This window comes from Artemia franciscana, chromosome 21, assembly GCF_032884065.1.
Source record: "Artemia franciscana chromosome 21, ASM3288406v1, whole genome shotgun sequence".
NCBI lineage: Eukaryota > Metazoa > Arthropoda > Branchiopoda > Anostraca > Artemiidae > Artemia > Artemia franciscana.
Window position 1 is genome coordinate 34,134,411 of NC_088883.1, and position 20,159 is coordinate 34,154,569.

The following is a 20,159-nucleotide window of genomic DNA, read 5'->3' on the forward strand; positions in this document are numbered from 1 at the left end:
TAAAATGTTGTTTTGTCAAAATTTCAATAGGTATAAACCTGTCATGTAGGAAATTCAGGAAATTCAGGGCCCTCTAGAGAGAGAAGGAGTGGAGGTGGGTACTTCAAAATACCTTCCTGGGACATACTTTAACCTTTAGACTCATTCCTGAAAGTTTTATTTTCTTAACCTAACATCTTTCTGAGATAGCAAGAAGTTACAAAACTAGAATTTTATTGATACTAAATTTCAGCTGGGGGGGGAACTAAGGTCTGGGGGCAAACCATTGTCTGAAAGGGGCAGTTGCTTCCCCTATCCTATTGCAAATTACAATCCTGATCCCAGTACCCTATAAAAGTTCATCAAAGGTCCTAAGATATCATTATGGGTCTGGATAGATTCCTGAGGGTTTTATTCCTTTATTTTGATTTTCATACTTTGCTACTTTGGAAAATAGCAAAAAGAAACCAATTTAAAAAACCAATTCAACATTATAATCGAAATATATGTCTGATTTTATGCATTGTCTCAGTTCTGGGGGATTTACCCATGACCTTACTTCACCTGATCTGTTTTCAAGGATTTTAAAAGCTAGGGAGTGATTATTGGCTTTAGGTAAAATTTTAGTCAACTGACTTCTTGCTAGGCCTATCTCAGAAAGGGTTTAGGTTAGGAAAAAGAAACTTTCAGGGATAAATCTACAGACTAGAATATGTCCTGGGAAGGTATTTTGAAGCAACTATCTACTCCTTCTCCCTATAGAGGACCCTGACTTTTGATGACCTTTAAAAATATGTGTGTTATAAAAGTGAAACCTTGCAAAATAGATCTTCTATTTAATTGAAATACAACATAATTGTTTCCAGCTTCATAGCTTTGCTCAGTTCCATTTTATAAGGTTTTAAAGATATGCAAATACATTTCCTAAATTTTGAAAAACAAACATTGATATGGCTCAAAATTCTACTCAAATAACAGGAATTGCATTTTCAGAATTAAGGGCACTGAAACAGCAGCTAGTAACTGAAAATTAAGGTAAATGTTGTTTTGTCAAAATTTCAATAGCCTAGGTATAGACCTGTCATGTAGGCAAATTTCAGGGCCCTCTAGAAGGAGAAGCAGTGGAGGTGGTTACTTTAAAATATCTTCCTGGGACATACTTTAGCCTGTAGACCCATCCCTGAAAGTTACATTTCCCTAACCTAAACCCTCTCTGAGATAGCAAGAAGTCAATTAACTAGAATTTTACCTTGGCTTTATCCTGATATAAGCGATATTAACTTATCCTTATACAGAAAATATAATAACCTGAGAGCAGCTGAAGACTTGATTCCCTGTGTGATCTTTTCAATTGTATCTATTTTGACTGGACCAAATTCTTCCTTGTCAAGACTATCATATGAACCCTGAGAATCAGCAGTAGGTCTTCTTAAGGGTGCATCAAAGTTTGGCTGAATTGACTTGCCACGACCCCTACCAACTCCTACTGCTCTAACTTGATCAGAAGCCATATCCTACCAATATGCATAGGGTGAGCTACTTCTTTATTTTAAAATTCACGCCGCAAGCACTGTTTTTATCTGCCTGTGTCTAAACAAGGTAGGTGATAACAACTACAGGCGTACGTTACACTATCTGCATAATGAACGTAATGCTTAATTAGGCCTGAGCTTGAGAGAAGTTTCTGTGGTTTGTTGTTTTGAAACAGAGCCAAGTTTTTTGAAACCTCCTGTTGGTCAAATACATAATACGGATTGTATATACGCATTGAAATTCCCATGTGCCAAACTTGCTATTGCTTTAGCTGTTTGCCATTAAATGAATTTGAAGAAAAGAGTCGCATGTGGAAAAGTACATACAATTCGGGTTTATATTTGACGCCTTAAGAAATAATACGAATATGTATTTTAGAATGTTTTAAAGTTGTTTTCAGAATTTTACAATGTCTCTTTGTGGAGAGTGGAAATACAACAATAATTCCAGTTTGTGAGGATCTATAACTTAGTTGCATAATTTATAATGTTATTATTAAACCAAAGGACGGGACCGATCATATTCACTGTCACATTCACAACGATCCACGTCAAACAGGTACTAAAAGACAAACAGGAGTTTGTTAAAAAAAGGTTTTAAAAAAAAGATTAAACAGCCAGATAAAAACTTAAAACGAGCAAAAAAATTTAAAATTAGTTGAGCATGACGTAAGCAAAAGTTAATAGTGAAGAAAGTAGCAATAAATAATGAAGTATTAATAATGAATAAGTAAACAATGAAGAAAAAAATAGTTGAAGAAAGAATGAATAAATAAATGGGAAGTAAATAATGAAGCAAAGGAGAAGTAAATGAAAAAAATAGTGAAGTAATAATTAATTATAGATAATAAATATTTAACTAGTAATAAATAATGAAATAATGAAGAAAGCATGAATAAATAAATGGGTTCTAAAAACGAATATTAGATAAATGAATAATGATAATGAAAAAAATGATAGATAAATAAATAATGAATAATGACATAAATATGAGAGATAATATTACTCTTATACTATTGTTATTGACAAAGATTATTATTTACTTACCATTCATTACTATTAAAAATTTGATTTTTTTTTGTTGCTCCCACCAAATTCTGTAGGAAAATGTTTCTGGAAAACTAGAAAGGAGTCACAATCACAAATGAGATCTTATATTTTCTTTATTAAGGTTCGAAATCTATTGGCAGGCAGCCAACAATGGAGTACACACATTTTTCCGATGGTTTGTCCATATTCTGGTCTCTTTTCTTTGATTCTCTCATAATTACTTTAACAGAGCAGAAAATTAAGAAGAGGGAAGTCCTCCTTATATACTTAATTAGATAAAAAAATAAGTTTTTATTAACAAAAGTAAAGAGCGAAAATATGTCTTCAGCAGAGTTAAAAAATAATTGACATTATAGTGAATAAGCAACTAAAAGTTAAAAAAAACTTAATATCAATGAAACCAATAATGAACTTACAAATTACAAAAAATACGACTTATATTCAACTCAAATTCAAAACAAAGAGAAATCACTAGATAATTGAATGTGGAAGTTGTCCGTAAAATAATCAAGCCAAAAATAAACTTAGAATGTACCCAAAATTAAATTGATATACTAATCAAACTTAAAACGAACAGAAAGTACTAGATATATGAAGTGGGAAATTTCCCTCCTTGCACTCCAATCGTAGCTCGATTTTTATTCGCGCTTTACTGAAAGGTGAGAGTATGCATAGAGAAGAGAAGTAAGAAGAGGTAAGCTCTCCTTATATAAGTAATGATTTCTGCTTGGTTCAAGTTTTAATGTTACTTTTTACTATGCTTTGAAAAGAAATTTTTAATTTATTTAGCATGTACAGGGCCGGAGCAAAACGATTTAAGACCCAAATAAAACAAGTCCCTCAACGTCTAGCCCACAGCTGTGACACAACACCAGCAACATCGCCAGAACATTTTTATGAAGTAAACAAATTCGAAGCCTGGCTGGGCCAGTCTTACAATAGCCTTCTAGAATTCGTTTTTAGTAAGTTTGTCCCACATCCCTTGTTCTTGACTGATTTAACATGAATATTCTCTGAAATTTGATGAATAGACTATAATGATAGCCTAGAACCTTATTATGACATATAATTTTGCTTGTAGGCTTAGACACAAATTACGTTGGCCTTAAAGAAAGGAATAATGAGCTTTATTCCTCGTTCAATTCTCTTTCTAAACCCTCAATGCTTTAGCCTATGATACATAAATGTTTGCTGGTTTTATAAGTGTTATGCTTATTTGTTGCTATTTTTGGGGATAAGGTTTATATGAATGGCCTATTTAGGTAGCTAAGAAATGAAATTACCTCTAATGTTAGAGTTGCAGGTAAAATTCTAGTTTAGTGACTTCTTGCTATTTCAGAAAGGGGTTAAGTTAGGAAAAATGAAACTTTCAAGGATGGGTCTACAGGCTAAAGTATATCCCAGGAGTCAATGTTGATATTACCTGAACAATTTTTTGGGGTCATGAAATTATTGTTAATAGATGCATTTTGACTTTTTGAACATTTTTTCTCTCTTCCAAAACTACTGCAAACTCACCATTATGGAGTTATTATATATTGGCATGTTAGGGAGGGGGGGTCTAAAGAATAGCATATATTAAATTCATCAAGGGTTAGTTTACATATTTAATATGTGCTCTGCTTTACCCCCACCCTCCTAATGTGCAAGTATATAGCCCAAATTTGTTTCTAAACTATTACAGATTTGCAATTTCAAATATCCAATCAACAAAAATAGAAATGATTACAATTCTATATGTATAAATACAAGAATATTTGGGCCAGAATAACTCCATAATGGTGAGTGTGCAGTAGTTTTGCAAGCAAGAAAAGACCCACCTCCACTCCTCCCACTAGAGGGCCCTGAAATTTGCCTACATGACAGGTCTATACCTATTAAAATTTTGATAAAACAATATTTTACCTTAATTTTCAGTTAGCAGTTGCTTTTTCTCTGCCTTTAGTTCTGAAAAATGCAATTCCTGTCATTTGAGTAGAAGTCTGAGCCATATCAATGTTTTTTTTTTTTTTTTAGGAAATGTATTTGCATATCATTAAAACCTTATAAATTAGGATTGAGCTAAGTCATACAGCTGAAAACAATTTTGTTGTACTTCATTAAAGCATGATTAATAACACACATATTTTTAAAGGTCATCAAAGGTCAGGACACTCTAGAGGGAGAGGAAGAAAAGGCTTCAAAGTACTTTAAAATACCTTTCCAGGACATAGTTTAGCCTGTAGACCCATCCCTGAAGGTTTCATTTTCCTATCTTAACCCCTTTCTGAGATAACAAAAAGTTACTAAACTAGAATTTTACTGAGTTGTATCCTAAATCCAAATTTAACATGCGTTTGTGTCAGAAATTAACTTTACTCCCATCCCTAGGCTATAGGTATATCCACCATATGGTTAATATGGATGCAAAGTTCTTTTGTGATGCAAAATTCTGTTATATTTAGATTCAGGATGCAATTTTGGATATATATTTACACATTAGGGGGTGGGAATTTATACTCTGTAAATATATAGGTTCTAAGAAATTAATAAATTTCTTAGAAAAGAATTTCTTTTTATATTTAGATTCAGGATGCAATTTTGGATATATATTTACACATTAGGGGGTGGGAATTTATACTCTGTAAATATATAGGCTCTAAGAAATTAATAAATTTCTTAGAAAAACAAGGAAAAAAGTTCTTCTCCTGCAAAATATGTTAAACCATGATTATTCTGCTTATTATGGAGTAAAAATTGTTTTCTTAACATGTTTCCTTATGTCCAGCTGGGCTTCTAGGCCTATAATACTGGTTGGCTAATTATAGAATTGTGTATAGGCCTATATAAACTGTCAAATTGGCCATCTGGTGGTATTCCAGGCTGTAGGTCTATATACTAACTCAGAGTATAAATTTGCACATTAGGGGGGTGGGGGTTAATTTCAAACTACAGTCAGTATTGCATCTTAAATCCAAATTTAACATTCATTAGCATTAGAAATGAATTTTATCCCCCCTTCAATGTGGAAATATATACCCTCAATTGGTCTAGGCCTATATAGAGGTAGGACTAAAGATCATTTCTTACACAAATGCATGCTAAATTAGGATTTAGGATATAACTCTGACTATTAAGGTAAATTCATTTCTTAGCTACCTGAATAGTCTGTTATTATAAACCTTATTTATAAAGACTATTCTGCATTCAGTAAAATTCTAGTTTCTGACTTCTTGTTATCTTGGAAAGGGGTTAGGTTAGGAAAATGAAACTTTTGGAGATGGGTCTACAGGCTAAAGTATATTCCAGGAAGATATTTTAAAGTAGTTAACTCCACTCCTTCTTCCTCTAAGAGGGCCCTGAAATTTGCCTACATGACAAGTCTATAAATTGAGATGTTGACAAAACAACATTTTACCTTAATTTTCAGTTACCAGTTGCTTTTTCTCTGCCTTTATTTCTGAAAATGCAATTCCTGCTATTTGAATAGAATTCTGAGCCATATCTATTTTTTTTTCTTCAAAATGTAGGAAATGTATTTGTATATATTTAAAACCTTATAAATTGGGATTGAACAAAGTTGTGAAGCTGAAACAATTTTGTTGTACTTCATTCAAGCAGAAGATCTATTTTACAAGGTTTCACTTTTATAACACACATCAAGTTCAAGTTCTGTTTATTACTACATAATTTCAATATAAAAAGCCAATTTGGCAGAGAGAGGTTCTTTCTAACAGGCATACCTCCTAGGGCTAAGTTCTATATTAGAGGCCTTTGGTGATCTTGAAAAGCAGTTGAGTTAGCAGAATAAAAGTTTTAGGAATAGATCCTGAACCTTAATAATATCCAGGAAGGTATCTTGAAGTGCACAGCTCTCTTCCAGAGGGTACTGATATTTGATAAACTTTTATTAGCCTATCTTCATGTAGTTTAACAAAAGTGAAACCTTGGAAATAGATATAGCCTAGGTAAAATTCTACTTTAGCTACTTTTGGCTATCTTGGTGAGGGTTTAGATTAGGAAAATGAAACTTTCAGGGATAGGTTACAGGCTAAAGTTTGTCCTGGGAAGGTATTTTAAAGTACCTACCTCCACTCCTTCTCCCTTGAGAGGGTCCTAAAATTTGTCTACATGACAGGTTTGAAATAAAAAAAATAATAACATTTTAACTTTATATTCAGTTATCAGTTTCTTTTTCTCTGGCTTTAGTTTGGAAAATGTAATTCCTGTTATTTGAGTAGAATTTTGAGCCATATCAATGTTTTTTTTCCAATTTAGGAAATTTATTTGCATATCTTTAAAACCTTATAAATTGAGATTGAGCAAAGTTGTGAAGCTGAAAACAATTTTGCTGTATTTCATTTAAGTAGAAGATCTATACTGCAAGGTTTCACTTTTATAATACACAGATTTTAAAGGTCATTGAAGGTAAGGACCCTTTCAAGGGAGAAGGAGTGGAGATAGGCACTTCAAAATACCTTCCCAGGACATACTTTAGCCTATAGACCCATCCGTGAAAGTTTTGTTTTCTGAATTAAACCTTTTCCAAGATAGCTCAAAGTAGCTAAAGTAAAATTTTACCATTGCCTATAACTCAAATGAAGCATTAAAAATTATTTTCAGCCTCATACCTCTGCTCAATCCTGATTTGTAAGGGTTAAAAGATTTGGATGAATTGACAAAATAGAGGCTCTCTTGGAGGAAATATTACCTCTACTAGGCCTACTAAAAACTTACTACAGTGCTGAGCTGCCTGAGGCCAACACAGCTATTCAAACTCCAAAGGTTGGAGCTATTCTATCCCAATCTTTTCAAAACCTTCTTCTTTACATCCTCACAGTAAGTACCCATTTCCTCCAATTCTTTTCTTGAGTAATCCCCCCACCTCATTTGGGGACCACCTATTTCTCATGGCCCTAGATTGTTGGTCAACAAGGACAATCCTTGGCAATATGTCATCCTTCATTTGTTGAACATGTCTTAGCTATCTCAATTTTTCTTTTATTATAGCCTCAGAAAACAGGATTAAACCACATCTTAGTAAATTTGCACTTTACAAGAAAATTTGGCTAGGATAAAAATATGTACATCACATGATGCCTCTGCTTATGCTCTTCCATAGTTGCATTGTTATTTCTGACGAAAATTCTCCTTTGTGCCCTCATTTGGGCCTCAAAAGGTTAAAGAAGTCCATAGTGAGCAAAACTTTGAAAACATCTTTCTTAACAAAAAAAAAATCTGTGAGAAAAAATTATTATTTGCAGTTGATTCAGGGATGGTAATTATTATTTTTCTTAGTCTTAATTGCAAAATGTTATTTTGAAAACAAATTTGCAGAAATTTTAAAAGAGCCTGAAGCCTCTGAAAAAATGAGGGTCTTATGGGCCTACAACTGATTTTTACCATAGATCAAACCATGGAAAGAACAAAAATAAATAGATTATTAGGCTATATATGTATCCATCAGGGGGAGAGGAGTGTATTTTCAGGGTAATTTTACTGTACTTATAAAAAGGAGCATAAAATAAGGAATCTAATGGTACCATTTTTTGTTTAACTTTTCATACAGCTTCGAGCTGTTTTTGAAACTATCAGTGGGGGGGGGCTAATTGTCACAAGCACAACTTTGACCATAAAAAAGGCATGCAATTAGCAACATAAAAATGTCTCTCTTTTTGTTCTAGTATGTCTTCTTCTAAAGAGTCACTATTTAGCAAGTTTACTAAGATTTGTGGCTTAAATCTGTCTCTTAATTTAGGAAAAAATCTCCTAATTTGGCTTGAAATTCTACTGAAATTATGGGAATTACATTTTCAAAACCTAAAGCCAATGAAAAAGAAATTCAAACCTTAAAATTAAGGTAAAACATTTTTAATTACAAGTAATCTGTCATATATGCAATCTTCTAAGCCCTAGAAAGAAGAACAGAGTAGGCATTGTAGCTTGTCAATTCCTCCCCAGGATATTTTTTAGTCCCTGGATTATTTCCTAAAAGTTTTATTTATTTAACTCAACTACTTTCCAAGATAGCACAAAATCCCTAAACTAGAATTTAACCATGGTAAAATATTATTTTTGGAAAATTTTAGAAAGCTATAGATCTGTCATGTATGTAAGCCAGCCCAGAAATAAGGAAAGAGTAAAGATAGTAGCTTGACAATACCTTCCCAGGGTAAGCTATATTTTAGTCCCTGGACACATTCCTGAAAGCTTCACCTAACTCAATTTTACCTTTTCAAGATAGTAAGAAGCCCCTCCAGTAAAACTCTACCAAAGTGTTACACTTCTTCTTTGCTCCTGTTAAATTCAGCCTAGACTTGTCATAAGTGTGTACTAACAGTCAGTCTGAAGGTGTAGGCTTTATTTACCTCAAGTGCAGGTTTTGGTTTTGAGGACAAAATGGAGGTTTGGGCCAATGTACCTACATAATGTCAACATAAACAAGTAAGATACTCAATCATAAAAAGAAAAGATTCATAATGGTGACATACAAGTTATAAAGGTTCCAATAGACAAAAGGTAAGGTTCTGTGGATTCTCTAAAAATGAATGCCAATAAATGAATCCAATAAGAATATTATAATGACTGAATGCATGCTCCAATAATAACAAAAGAGTAATGACCTCCTTGTCCATGTCCTATTACATCTTAGAAAAAATGCTGACTGCTGATGAAGGAAAATTCCATTCTTGATTCATTGAGACAGGAAGCATTTCTGAGTTTGAGCAGAAGTGTTACTAGAATTTCTGCAGGAATGCTTGCTTGTTTTTTTCCACAAGCTTTCATTATCTTTGCATTAATTTCAAGCTATAGATTTAAGGCAATTTTTGTCTTTTGTTTTCCCTTCTTTCTCTTTAGAAATTTACTGAATGTTATTGTGACAATGGTGAAACCATTGTCTATCTCATTACATATCTCTATTCCTGAAGAACAATGGTGTTCTCATCATGTTAAAAGGATGCTATCTCAAAATTTAAAGCACAAAATTCCTCATTATTCTTTTCTTATTTTTCTTATCCCCACATAGTTCTATTTACTCCTGCTATCTACACTTGATAAATAACATGTTTAATAAACATTAACCCTATGGATACATACTACATTTACCAAGTATCATTTGCTTTCATCCTTGTTTAAGTTTCTCTTTTGATATGGGAGCTACTCATATATATCATGAAATCATAGTCTTTAATTTTGGGCTTAGTCATTTCTAGTTTGATTGGATCAAAGTTTAAGCACTACACAAACAAATTGGTTTGTTAACAAAAGTCATTACAGTTCTTAATTTTTCTTCTTACTGATTTCCTTTATTGTTCGTCTTACTCATTTCCAGTTTGATTGAATTAAAAATTGTTCACATTGTCAGTTCAAGTTGGTTAACTTAATAACATTAATTCTGATTCTTGGTTTTCTCTTTTCAGCCTACTCACACTTTGACCATTTATTTTTTAATTAAGTAACACAAGTACAAGTTTATATTTTAATTTGTGAAAGCTGTTGAGGTAGTGTAAATAGCTGTTTCTCAACACTACTTTTTTAGTAGTTTGGCTAATCAAACTCATTGCAGGCCAAGGAAAAGTAAATAGAAAAAAAAATGTAAACACCCATCACAACCTTACTATCCACTATAGTGGCACATTTTCCACCTCCATCTCCATCACTGAAAAGATTAAACGTCTTTATTTTAATCTAGGGTAAAAACTTTTTCTCATTAACATCTCAATGCAAAGTATTATGTTTGTGCTGTGACTGAGTTGCACTTGTGTTTCCATAGAAGTCTTTCATATTGACATGAAAAAACTTTCATTCTGGATACAGAAAAGAAATTTTTTTCTGTTTCTGTTATGATGAAACAAATTTGATTTCATTCTTTTAACAATACAATTTTTGCTAAATTTCATTTCAGCTTTTTGTGATAAACTTTTGGAAATTTAATTGTTCAGCTAGTTAGACAAACAGATATGCTAACTTTAGCTGGTTGATGGAAGTACACATATTTTTTTTTCATTTCATTCAGAAACAGAGAAAAATACGTTTTGAAATCATTCTATGTTGAATTCCTTTCACTTTGTCTGGTTGATGGAAGTAAACATTTCGCGTTTTGAATTCAATTCATTTCATCACTCATTTCGAATTCATTTCATCATTCATCTCAATGAAGCACAAATTTGACGTTTTTAATAGGACAGTGAAAAACTTTATGACCACTCAATAAATATGTGAAAAATCCACAGTTAATCCTAACCTAGAATTCAAAAATAAACTAATTTATGTATAGTATTGGATTTAGTAATCATGCTTCTGCTATGTTTCTTGTGCTGTGACTGAGTTGCACTTGTGCTTGCATAGAAATATTTCACAATGAGACAAAAACTTTCATTCTGGATACATAAAAAAAATTCTCTGTTGATCAAATCGCGTTAAGATATTTGTATGGTAACCGCTGAGGCTCCTATAATTCTAGCCTTTTCTATATATTCTGTAGCTTGATGGAATATTATAGCTGTATGGAATGTTCTATAGCTATATATTTCTAGCTGTTTATATATTTTGAGCTACTCTAGCTGTTTCAAATTTGGGTTCTGTTTCTTTTATTTATTAATCTATTTTCACCCAAAATGGAAAAAGCACTTGGAGCTTTTCAAAACAATAAACACAAAGAAAACATCACTAGTGCTAAAGAAAAGTAAACAGCATTAAAGAAGAGAGAAAATAAAAGAAATACTTCTACCCTAATAAACAACCTCTGGGCCTCAAACAAACAGCCTCAAATAAACAACCTGTAACTTCTAGAAAAACCTCTAGAAAAAATGTATCAATATACTGTACTGAGTAAATATTGTGCTTTACTATACACAAACATTGTGTTTTTATATTAATTTTTTTGGCTAAATGGCTTTCTCTTAGTTTTGATTGAACACAATCAAAATCTGTTTTATGTAGTTTCAGTTAATATTGAGTCGGGTTGCTCCTTACATACAGTTCGTTACCACGAACTGTTTTATCAAATACAAATAAAAACAGTTTTTTCCAATTGAAAGTAAAGAGCAACACTAAATCTTAAAACGAATAGAAATTTTTACGTATATGAGGGGGTTGCCCCCCGTCAATTTCTCCCACTTAGTAGTGAAAGCCTTGCGGACTCCACTGGGACCCTATCACTTCGAATTCCGATCCTGACACTTCTTTTAAACTTCCTCAAGATGCAGGTTATCTAATAGGGAATGTTTTCTAAGAAATGAAGGTGTTAATTACGTCATATGGAATGTTTTCGAAGAAATGCAGATGTCTGTTATGTCATAGGGAATACTTTCTCAGAATTACATGTGTTATTTACCAAATCACTTATTTTAAAAAACCTAAGAGGGCCAAGGCTTCCTTACTATAGAACTACCGTGATTGTTACCTAATAGATTTTAGGTGTTATGCAACAGGACTTGTTAGAGGGCCAGGAAAAAAGGTGTTATGTAATAGAGTTTGTTTACTTTTGGTTGTTACGTAATGGGACTGTAAGAGGGTCAGGAAAACAGATGTTGCGAAATAGAGTTTGTTTACTTTTAGTTGTTACATAATAGGACTTGTTAGAGGGCCAGGGAAAAAGCTGTTAAATAAAAGGATTTGTCTTCTTTTGCTTGTTACGTAATAAGAGTGTTTACTATTGGTTGTTGCGTAATAGGGAATGTTAGAGTCCCCACTAGTTAAGCAGGGGGGGGGGAAGAAGTTATTGAGACATTTTTCTTCAAGACGTTTTACAAGACGTTTCAAGACATCCCAAACCGTTTTCTAAGGCATTTTTCTTCAAGATGTTTTTCATCATGATTTCTTTACTTATTACCTAATAGTTTCTCTGATTTTTAATAAACCTACGAAGGCAAGATGGAAAAAACTTTCAGGAACAGCTTGTTTCAGGAACAAGAAGCGGGACCTTAACAAGCAATTCAAACGGGACCTCTAGCATCCAATTTCACTGGAGGCCCCCTAATCTAACCACCAGCAGGGAGGGACCTAGCATCCAATCTCACTGAGGGGGCCTAGCATCCAGTTACCTCAGGGGTCCTAAGCTAACTACAGGGGCCATAGCAACCATTTCTGCCAGGGACCTAGCAGTCAGTTCCGTTGGAGGCCCCTGGAGAGCAATTTCAACGGGCCCTAGCTTCCAATCCCAACGGGGTCTACCTAGTGACCAAATTCACCGACAAGACGTTTTTCAAGATGTTTCAAGATTTCTTTGGATGCCATGTAGTGGAGGAATGTTTACTTGTGTTAAGGATGATGCACTCTCGCGGGATATGCTAGACTTCAAGGCCCGTGGGGAATCCCCGCTTGTAAATGAGCACAGGGCAACCGTGGGATGTTACGTAATGACGGTGCACACATGGGCTGTTAGATAATACTTTAAGCGATTTCATTTTTCAAGGCATTCTTCTCAAAAAAACCTATATATTCCAAAGATTTCATGCGTACTTTAGGATTCAAAAGGGATTCCCTCCCAATACAGCTGCGCCCTAGACAGCTGGATTATGCACCCCTTTCTAATATTTTGATTTGGGAAAAAGTTTTTACAAAATAACTAATTCCACATGCGGTGAATTCCCATGTCCTGCTTAATAGAATGATTAAATTGATCGCATGTTTCCAACCCTTTCCACATGAGAGCACGAAAGCATCCCAAAACTATTGATTTTTGCAATGTTAAATACACCTGCCTATCAAAATGTTATTAGTTTTGTAATGTGATCAAGACATGTTGATTTACTCAGCAGATGTTGCATAGCGTCGGTTTTAGAAATTTACATTACGTAAATGATTGTGTATTGAAGATTCGTCCTGGAACAAGTAATCTAAAAAGACACAGACTTCTTATTGTAAATATAAATTTTATCAATAGTAAAACATTGTAAAATCATGAAATCAGAGAAAGAACAGTTAAAACCTGATATAGGATAAAATAAAAGCAAAAAGAACAATGAAGTCACAGAAAAAGCAGTTAAAGCTCAAAATGGAAAAACAAAACGTGAAAAACCTGATATAGGATGAAAAATGAGCAAAAACAACCATGTATTAAAGAAAGACGGGGTCTTAGCAACCAATTCCAGATGGAGGGAGGCTTAGGTAAATTTAAGCCATATTAAGAGGCTTTCTTAGAGGCTTTGATGGAAATACCACCGTTCTTTGAACCAAGACTATGCATATTCCACGCCACGGTGACAATATGTGGCTAACCCACTCCCCAGTATGCTATTCCAGCGGGGGGTCCTCCTAGGTGGCAATAACTGAAGGGAGGTTTGTTATTGGAGGTAAATTTAAACCAAATTAAGAGTTATTTTTGTGAGGTCGTAATGAAACTGCCTCAATTCATTGACTTGATGTTTGATTTCAGTCCCCCACCGCTTAAAAATTCTTTTAACACCTCCCCCCTTAACTTTAAGCTTTAGAACATTTTAGTCCAAGCAATTCATGTCAACATGTTACACTATTGATGACACATGGCATCCTCCGTCACCTCTCAAAGTGATGGGCTTCAAGGCAATTCACGTCACCGTGACAATATGCGACTACCCCCGTGACAACCCTATGATATGCATTATCATTCTTAAGACAAAGTCCAAATATTTTCTTAACAAAATTATGCTTGAAGTCCATTGATTCGTTTTTTTGCAAGCTACCCCTCAATGTGATGCTCTCCACGGCAGTTCACGCCACCATGCCAATGTGTGGCTGGCTCGTGGCATCTCTATGATACATATTATCTATCCTACGGCCAGCCCACTCCCTAGTGAGCAATTATAGCGGGGAGTTCCCCTAGGAACTAATAACAGAGGGGAGGTTTGTAGTTGGAAATAAATGTGAACCAAATAAAGTCGTTTTTGTCAGGTATTAATGAAGATGCCTCATTTCGTTGACTTGATGTTAGATTTCAGTCCCCCCCCACCGCTAAAAAAATCTTTTAAAACCTCCCATCTTAACTTTGAGCTTTAGAACATATTAGTCCAAGCAATCCACGTCAACATGTCACACTATTGTTGACACATAGAACCTCCACCACCCCTCAAAGTGATGGGTTTCAAGGCAATTCACGTCACCGTGACAATATGGGACTGCCCTCATGACAACCCTATGATATGCATTATTATTCCTAAGAATTCCTAATTCCAAACATTTTCTTAATAAAATTATGCTTAAAGTCCATTGATTCGTGTTTTTGTAAGCCACTCTTCAATGGGATACTCCACAGAAATTCACGCCACCATGTCAATACGTGGCTGGCTCGTGGCATCCCAATGATGCATATTATCATTCCTACGACAATTTTCCAAATATTTTCTTGTTAAAAATTATGCATTAAATCCATTGGTTCGTGTTTTCGAAAGCTCACCCTACATGATATACCATGTCATTTCACGCCATCGTGCCACACTATTACTGACCCTATTATTGGGGGAATCACAGTCGTGATTCCCCCAATTCCGTTCATAATTCCGTCAATTCCAAGATTATTTATGCGGCTGCCTCTGTGGTAGTCTATGGCTGATGATTGACAATAGCTGGTTTATTATACGTTTCCGATCAGTATAATTTTTTACATTGGAAGGATAAACATTCATTTGGAGCTTGCAGTGTGTTGATTTTTTGTTCGTGGAACTTGTTACGTGCTGATTTTTGTTCGTGAAACTTATTACATGTTGATTTTTCTCTTCGTGAAACTTGTACGTTGATTTTTTCACCTCTTGAAACTGATTTGATTCGTGGAACTTGTTGTAAGCTGATATTTGTTCGTAAAACTTGTTGCGTGTCGATTTTTCTCTTCGTGAAATTTTTAAATTGATTTTCTCCTCGTGACATCGACTTTGTTCATGGAACAAGTTCTACGAACAAAAATTAGCACGCAACAAGTTCTAATAACAAACTCAGTTTCACGAGGAGAAAAATCAATGTACAAGTTTCACCAAGAGAAAAATCCCATATAACAAGTTTCTTGAACAAAAATCAGCACACAACAAGTACCACGAACAAAAATCAGCACGTAACAAGTTCCACCAACAAAATTAGTTCACGAGTAGAAACATCGATTTACAAGTTTCACGAAGAAAAAATCAACCTGCAACGCGTTTCACGAAGAAAAAACAGCATGCAACAACTTCCAGGAGCAAAAATCAGGAAACAAAAAGTTCCGTGCACAAAATCAGTTTCAAGAGGAGGAAAACCAATGCACAAGCTTCGCGAAGAAAAAAATCAACATGTAACATGGTTTACGAACAAAAATCAACACGCAACAAGTTCCATGAATAAAAATCAGCACGCAACAAGTTCCACGAACAAAAATCAGCATGCAACATGTGTCTTGAACAAAATCAGTGTCAGGGGGGAATCAATGTAAAAGTTTCACGAAGTGAAAAATCAATATGCGACAAGTTTCACAAACAAAGAAACCATGCAGCAAATTACACGAACAAAAATGAGCACGAAACAAGTTCCACGAGCACGCAAACAGTTTCATAAACAAAACGAGTTTCACGATCAGAAAAATCAATCATGAAAGTTTCACGAAGAGTAAAATCAACATACAACAAGTTTCACGAACAAAAATCAGCACGCAACAAGCTCCAGGAAAAACATCAACATTCAACAAGTTCCATGAAGACAATCAGTTTCTCGAGGAGAAAAATTAAAGCACAAGTTTCACGAAGAGACAAATCACCATATAACAAGTTTCACGAAGAAAAATCAGCACGCAACAAGTTCCACGAACTGAAATCAGCACGCAACAAGTTCCATGAACAAAAATCAGCACGCAACAAGTTCCACGAACGAAAATCAGCACGCAACAAGTTCTATGAAAAAACCAGTTTCACGATGAGAAAAATCAATGTACAATCTTCCCTCTGGGATTGGTTGCTAGGGGGCCCCCCGTTGGAATTGGATGTTAGGGGCCCCCACTGGAAATTGCTCGGTAGGGTTCAAATATAATTGGTTTCTAGGCCCCCGTTGGAATTGGATGTTAGGGGGGCCCGCTGGAATTCCTCATTAGGGGGCGAGTCAGCCGTATATTGTCGAGGTAGCATAAATTGTGCATCGTCTTGGCTCAAAATACGCGGCATTTCCATTAAAAGCTCTCAGAAATGCCTCTTAATTTGGCTTATGTATACCTCTATTAAAAAGTCTCCCTCTCTGTGAAATTGGTTGCTAGGACCCCTTTCTTTAATTCACGCATATTTGGGCTTGTATTTTATCCTATATCAAGTTTTTCACGGTTTGTTTTGCTATTTGTTGAGTTTTAACTGCTTTTTCTGTGATTTTGCGGTTCTTTTTGATAGTGTTTTACCCTATACCAGGTTTTTTCATGTCTTTTTTTTTCGTTTGTTGAGTTTTAACTGCTCTTTCTGTGATTTCATGATTTTTTAAGGTTTTTTCTATTAATAAAAATTTTATTTACAATAAAAAGGCTCTGCCTTTTTAGATTACTTGTTCCAGGACAAATCTTCAATACGTAGTCGATTACGTAATTAAATATCTACAACAAAAACTATGCAACATGCTCTGCAACTCAACATGTCAACATCACACAAGAAAATTAATAACACTTTGATAGGCAGGTGTATCTAATATAGTAAAAATCAATATTACTGAGCTTTTGCGCTCTCATGTTGAAAGGGTTGGAAACACGCGATAAATTTAATAATTCTATTAAACGGGACATGCGAATTCTCCGCGTGTGGAATTGCTATTTCATAGAATCTATTTCCGAAATAAAAATATTAGAAAAGGTTCCATAATCTAGCTGTCTAGGAGAAAGTTCCATTGAGGGGGAATCCCTTTCGAATCCTAATGTTGGCATAAAATCTTTGGAATATAAATGTTCCCCTGAGAAAAATTTCTTATAAGAAAATAAAATCTCTTAAAGTATTATGTAGCATCCCATGTGTGCACCGCCATTACAAATCTTAAAAACACTTTGAAAAACGCCTTGTCGGTAAAATTGATTGCTATGGGGCCTCCGATCGAATTAGATTTTTGGGCCCCCGCTGAAATTATTCTAGGGACCTCCGTTGGATTTGGTTTGTAGGGACCCTGATCGAATTAGATGCTAGGGTCCTAGTTGGTTGCTTGGGTGCCGTTGGTTACGTTAGGTTAGGGTTTACTGATGAAATTGGATACTAGGGCCCCTGTCACAATTGCTCTCTAGGGGTCTGCGATGGAATTGACTGCTAGAGCCCCTAGGGGCCCCGTTTGAAATAGTTGCTGGAGCCCCTGCTGGTTAGGTTAGAGCCCCGATAGAATTGGAAGCTAGGTTAGGTTAGGGGGTCCCAGTGAGATTGGATACTAGGGGTCTCGTTGGAATTGCAAAGTAGAGTCCGGCGTCTTGAAGAAGGTTCACCACTAGCGGGTCCTGAAGGTTTTTCCTACATTGGCCTCATTGTTTTTTTAAGAAAATACTAGGTAAGAACTAAAGAAATCATGAAGAAAAACATCTAGAAGAAAAACGTCCTAGAAAACGTTTTGAAGGGGGGGGGGTCTTAATACCCCCCCCCCCCCCCTGCTTGACCAGTGGACTGTAACATTTCCTATGACGTAAGAACCCTAATTAAACAAACTATTACGTAACAACCAAAAGTAAACAAATCCTATTACGTAAGCCTTTTTTCTGGCCCTCGAACAGGTGATGTTCCGTAACATGCAAACCCTATTACGTAACACCTACACTACTAGGTAACAATCACGGTAATTTCAGAGTAAGGAAACTCTGACCCTTGTAGATTTTTTAAAAAGAAACTATTATGTAATTAACACATGCATCTCTTAGAAAACATTCCCTATGACGAAACATACGCCGGCATCTCTTAGATAACCTTCTTTATGATGTAATTAAACACCTGCATCTCTTAGAAAACATTCCCTATTCGGTAATAAACTCCTGCGTCTTGAAGAAGTTTTAAAAAATGTCGGTATCAGGATTCCAAGAGATAGGGCCCCGGTGGAATCCACAGGGCAGTTGCTACTCCTCTAAAACACTAAAGTTTAAACTTATACCCAATTCTTTAAGAATGATTCCTGACTCACAAAGGCCGTTTAATTAGAATAAATACCTGTTTTAAAACTACAAAAAAACTTTACTGTAAAAAGCGAGGAATTCTGGAGGGGTTGACCCACCTTATATACGCAATAATTTCAGTTCATTTTAAGTTTTAATGTTGCTCCTTACTTTCAGTTGAAAAATACTTGTTTTTTTACTTAATTTCTGATCGTTTTTTATGGCACTTGGTACTAACCGAGTGACATATAGCGATCGCAAATTCTGTCAGTCTGTCTGTCTGTCGGTCTGTCTGTCTGTCCCGGTTTCGCTACTTAAGGCACTTCCAGGCAAGCTAGGACGATGAAACGCGGCAGGCGTATCAGGGACCGGACCAGATTAAATTAGAGATAATCTTTTTCCTGATTTGACCATCTGTGGGGGATTGGGGGGGGGGGGGTCGGTTAATTTGGAAAAAATAAAAAAATGAGGTATTTTTAACTTACAAAGGAGTGATCAAATCTTAATGAAATTTAAAGTTTGGAAGGGTATCGTGCCTCAAAGCGCTTAAATTAAATCCCGACTGGATCCGGTGACATTAGGGGGAATTGAGGGGGGGACCTAAAATCTTGGAAAACGCTTAGAGTGGAGGGATCGGGATGAAACTTGGTGGTAAAAATAAGCACAAGTCCTAGACACGTGATTGACATAACCGGGACGGATCCGCTCTCTTTGGGGGAGTTGGGGGGGCGGGTTAATTCTGAACAAATTAGAAAAATGAGGTATTTTTAACTTACAAAGGAGCGATCGGATCTTAATGAAATTTGAATTTTGGAAGGATATCGTGTCTCATAGCTTTTATTTTAAATTCCGACTGGATCCGGTGACATTGGGAGGAATTGAGGGGGGAACCTAAAATCTTGGAAAACGCTTAGAGTGGAGGGATCGGGATGAAACTTGGTGGGAAAAAAAGCACAAGTCTTAGATACGTGATTGACATAACCGGGACGGATTTGCTCTCTTTGGGGAAGTGGGGGAGGGAGGGTTAATTGTTTGTTTTTTTAATTTACATATTTTGTGTCCTAATGCATAAAATGAAATTTGAGTGGGGAGGGGGCACGAAAAACTAAACTCTAGAGCCAGAAACCATTTTTTTCAGATGGGCTGCACTTTTCTATCTGAAAGCGCTAGGGTGAACACAATTTGCATGAAAATAAATGGAACAAAATATTTAATTGCCTTGGGGCCGGGCCCTAAATTGCGGTCCTTTCAGCTTTTTTATCGGCATGATGCTTCCAAGGATCATTGTTTGGACTTGGTGGGTAGCAAATTTTTGTTTGGAGGAAGCAGGAAATGAGCCAGAAACCTTGCTTTCTCTAATTATTTTGAGAATAGTAGTTGCAAGTTCCCTGCCAGCAGGAACCTAGTATAGACAAAAATGAGCTTGGGGGCATAGTCCCTTTTAAACAGGGCTAAAAACTTTTCTGATTACCTCAAGACTTATGTCATTAAGTCCTTGGGCCGAAAGGCCCTCGAAGTACTTGAAAATGAAAAAAAAAATGTTTATTCCTCCAAAAATAGCGAAAATACTTTTTTTTCCTATTGGCTTT

At 35.3% G+C, this 20,159-nt stretch overlaps 2 protein-coding genes across 2 annotated transcripts in view; one reads left to right on the plus strand and one right to left on the minus strand.

Annotated features, from left to right (window-relative positions):
• The window catches only part of LOC136040967 (uncharacterized), a 26,740-nt gene extending 25,188 nt beyond the window's left edge, over positions 1-1,552 (minus strand). Inside the window, exon 1 of the mRNA XM_065725436.1 lies at positions 1,288-1,552. Coding sequence (XP_065581508.1) covers positions 1,288-1,490 — 203 coding nt within the window. The 5' untranslated portion in view covers positions 1,491-1,552. The remainder of the gene's footprint in view (positions 1-1,287) is intronic.
• Positions 1,553-3,415: 1,863 nt separating this feature from the next.
• Positions 3,416-20,159, plus strand: part of LOC136040975 (signal transducer and activator of transcription 5B-like) — a 206,711-nt gene continuing 189,967 nt past the window's right edge. The window contains exon 1 of the mRNA XM_065725449.1: positions 3,416-3,523. The gene's annotated coding sequence lies outside the window, so the exon portion shown is untranslated. The remainder of the gene's footprint in view (positions 3,524-20,159) is intronic.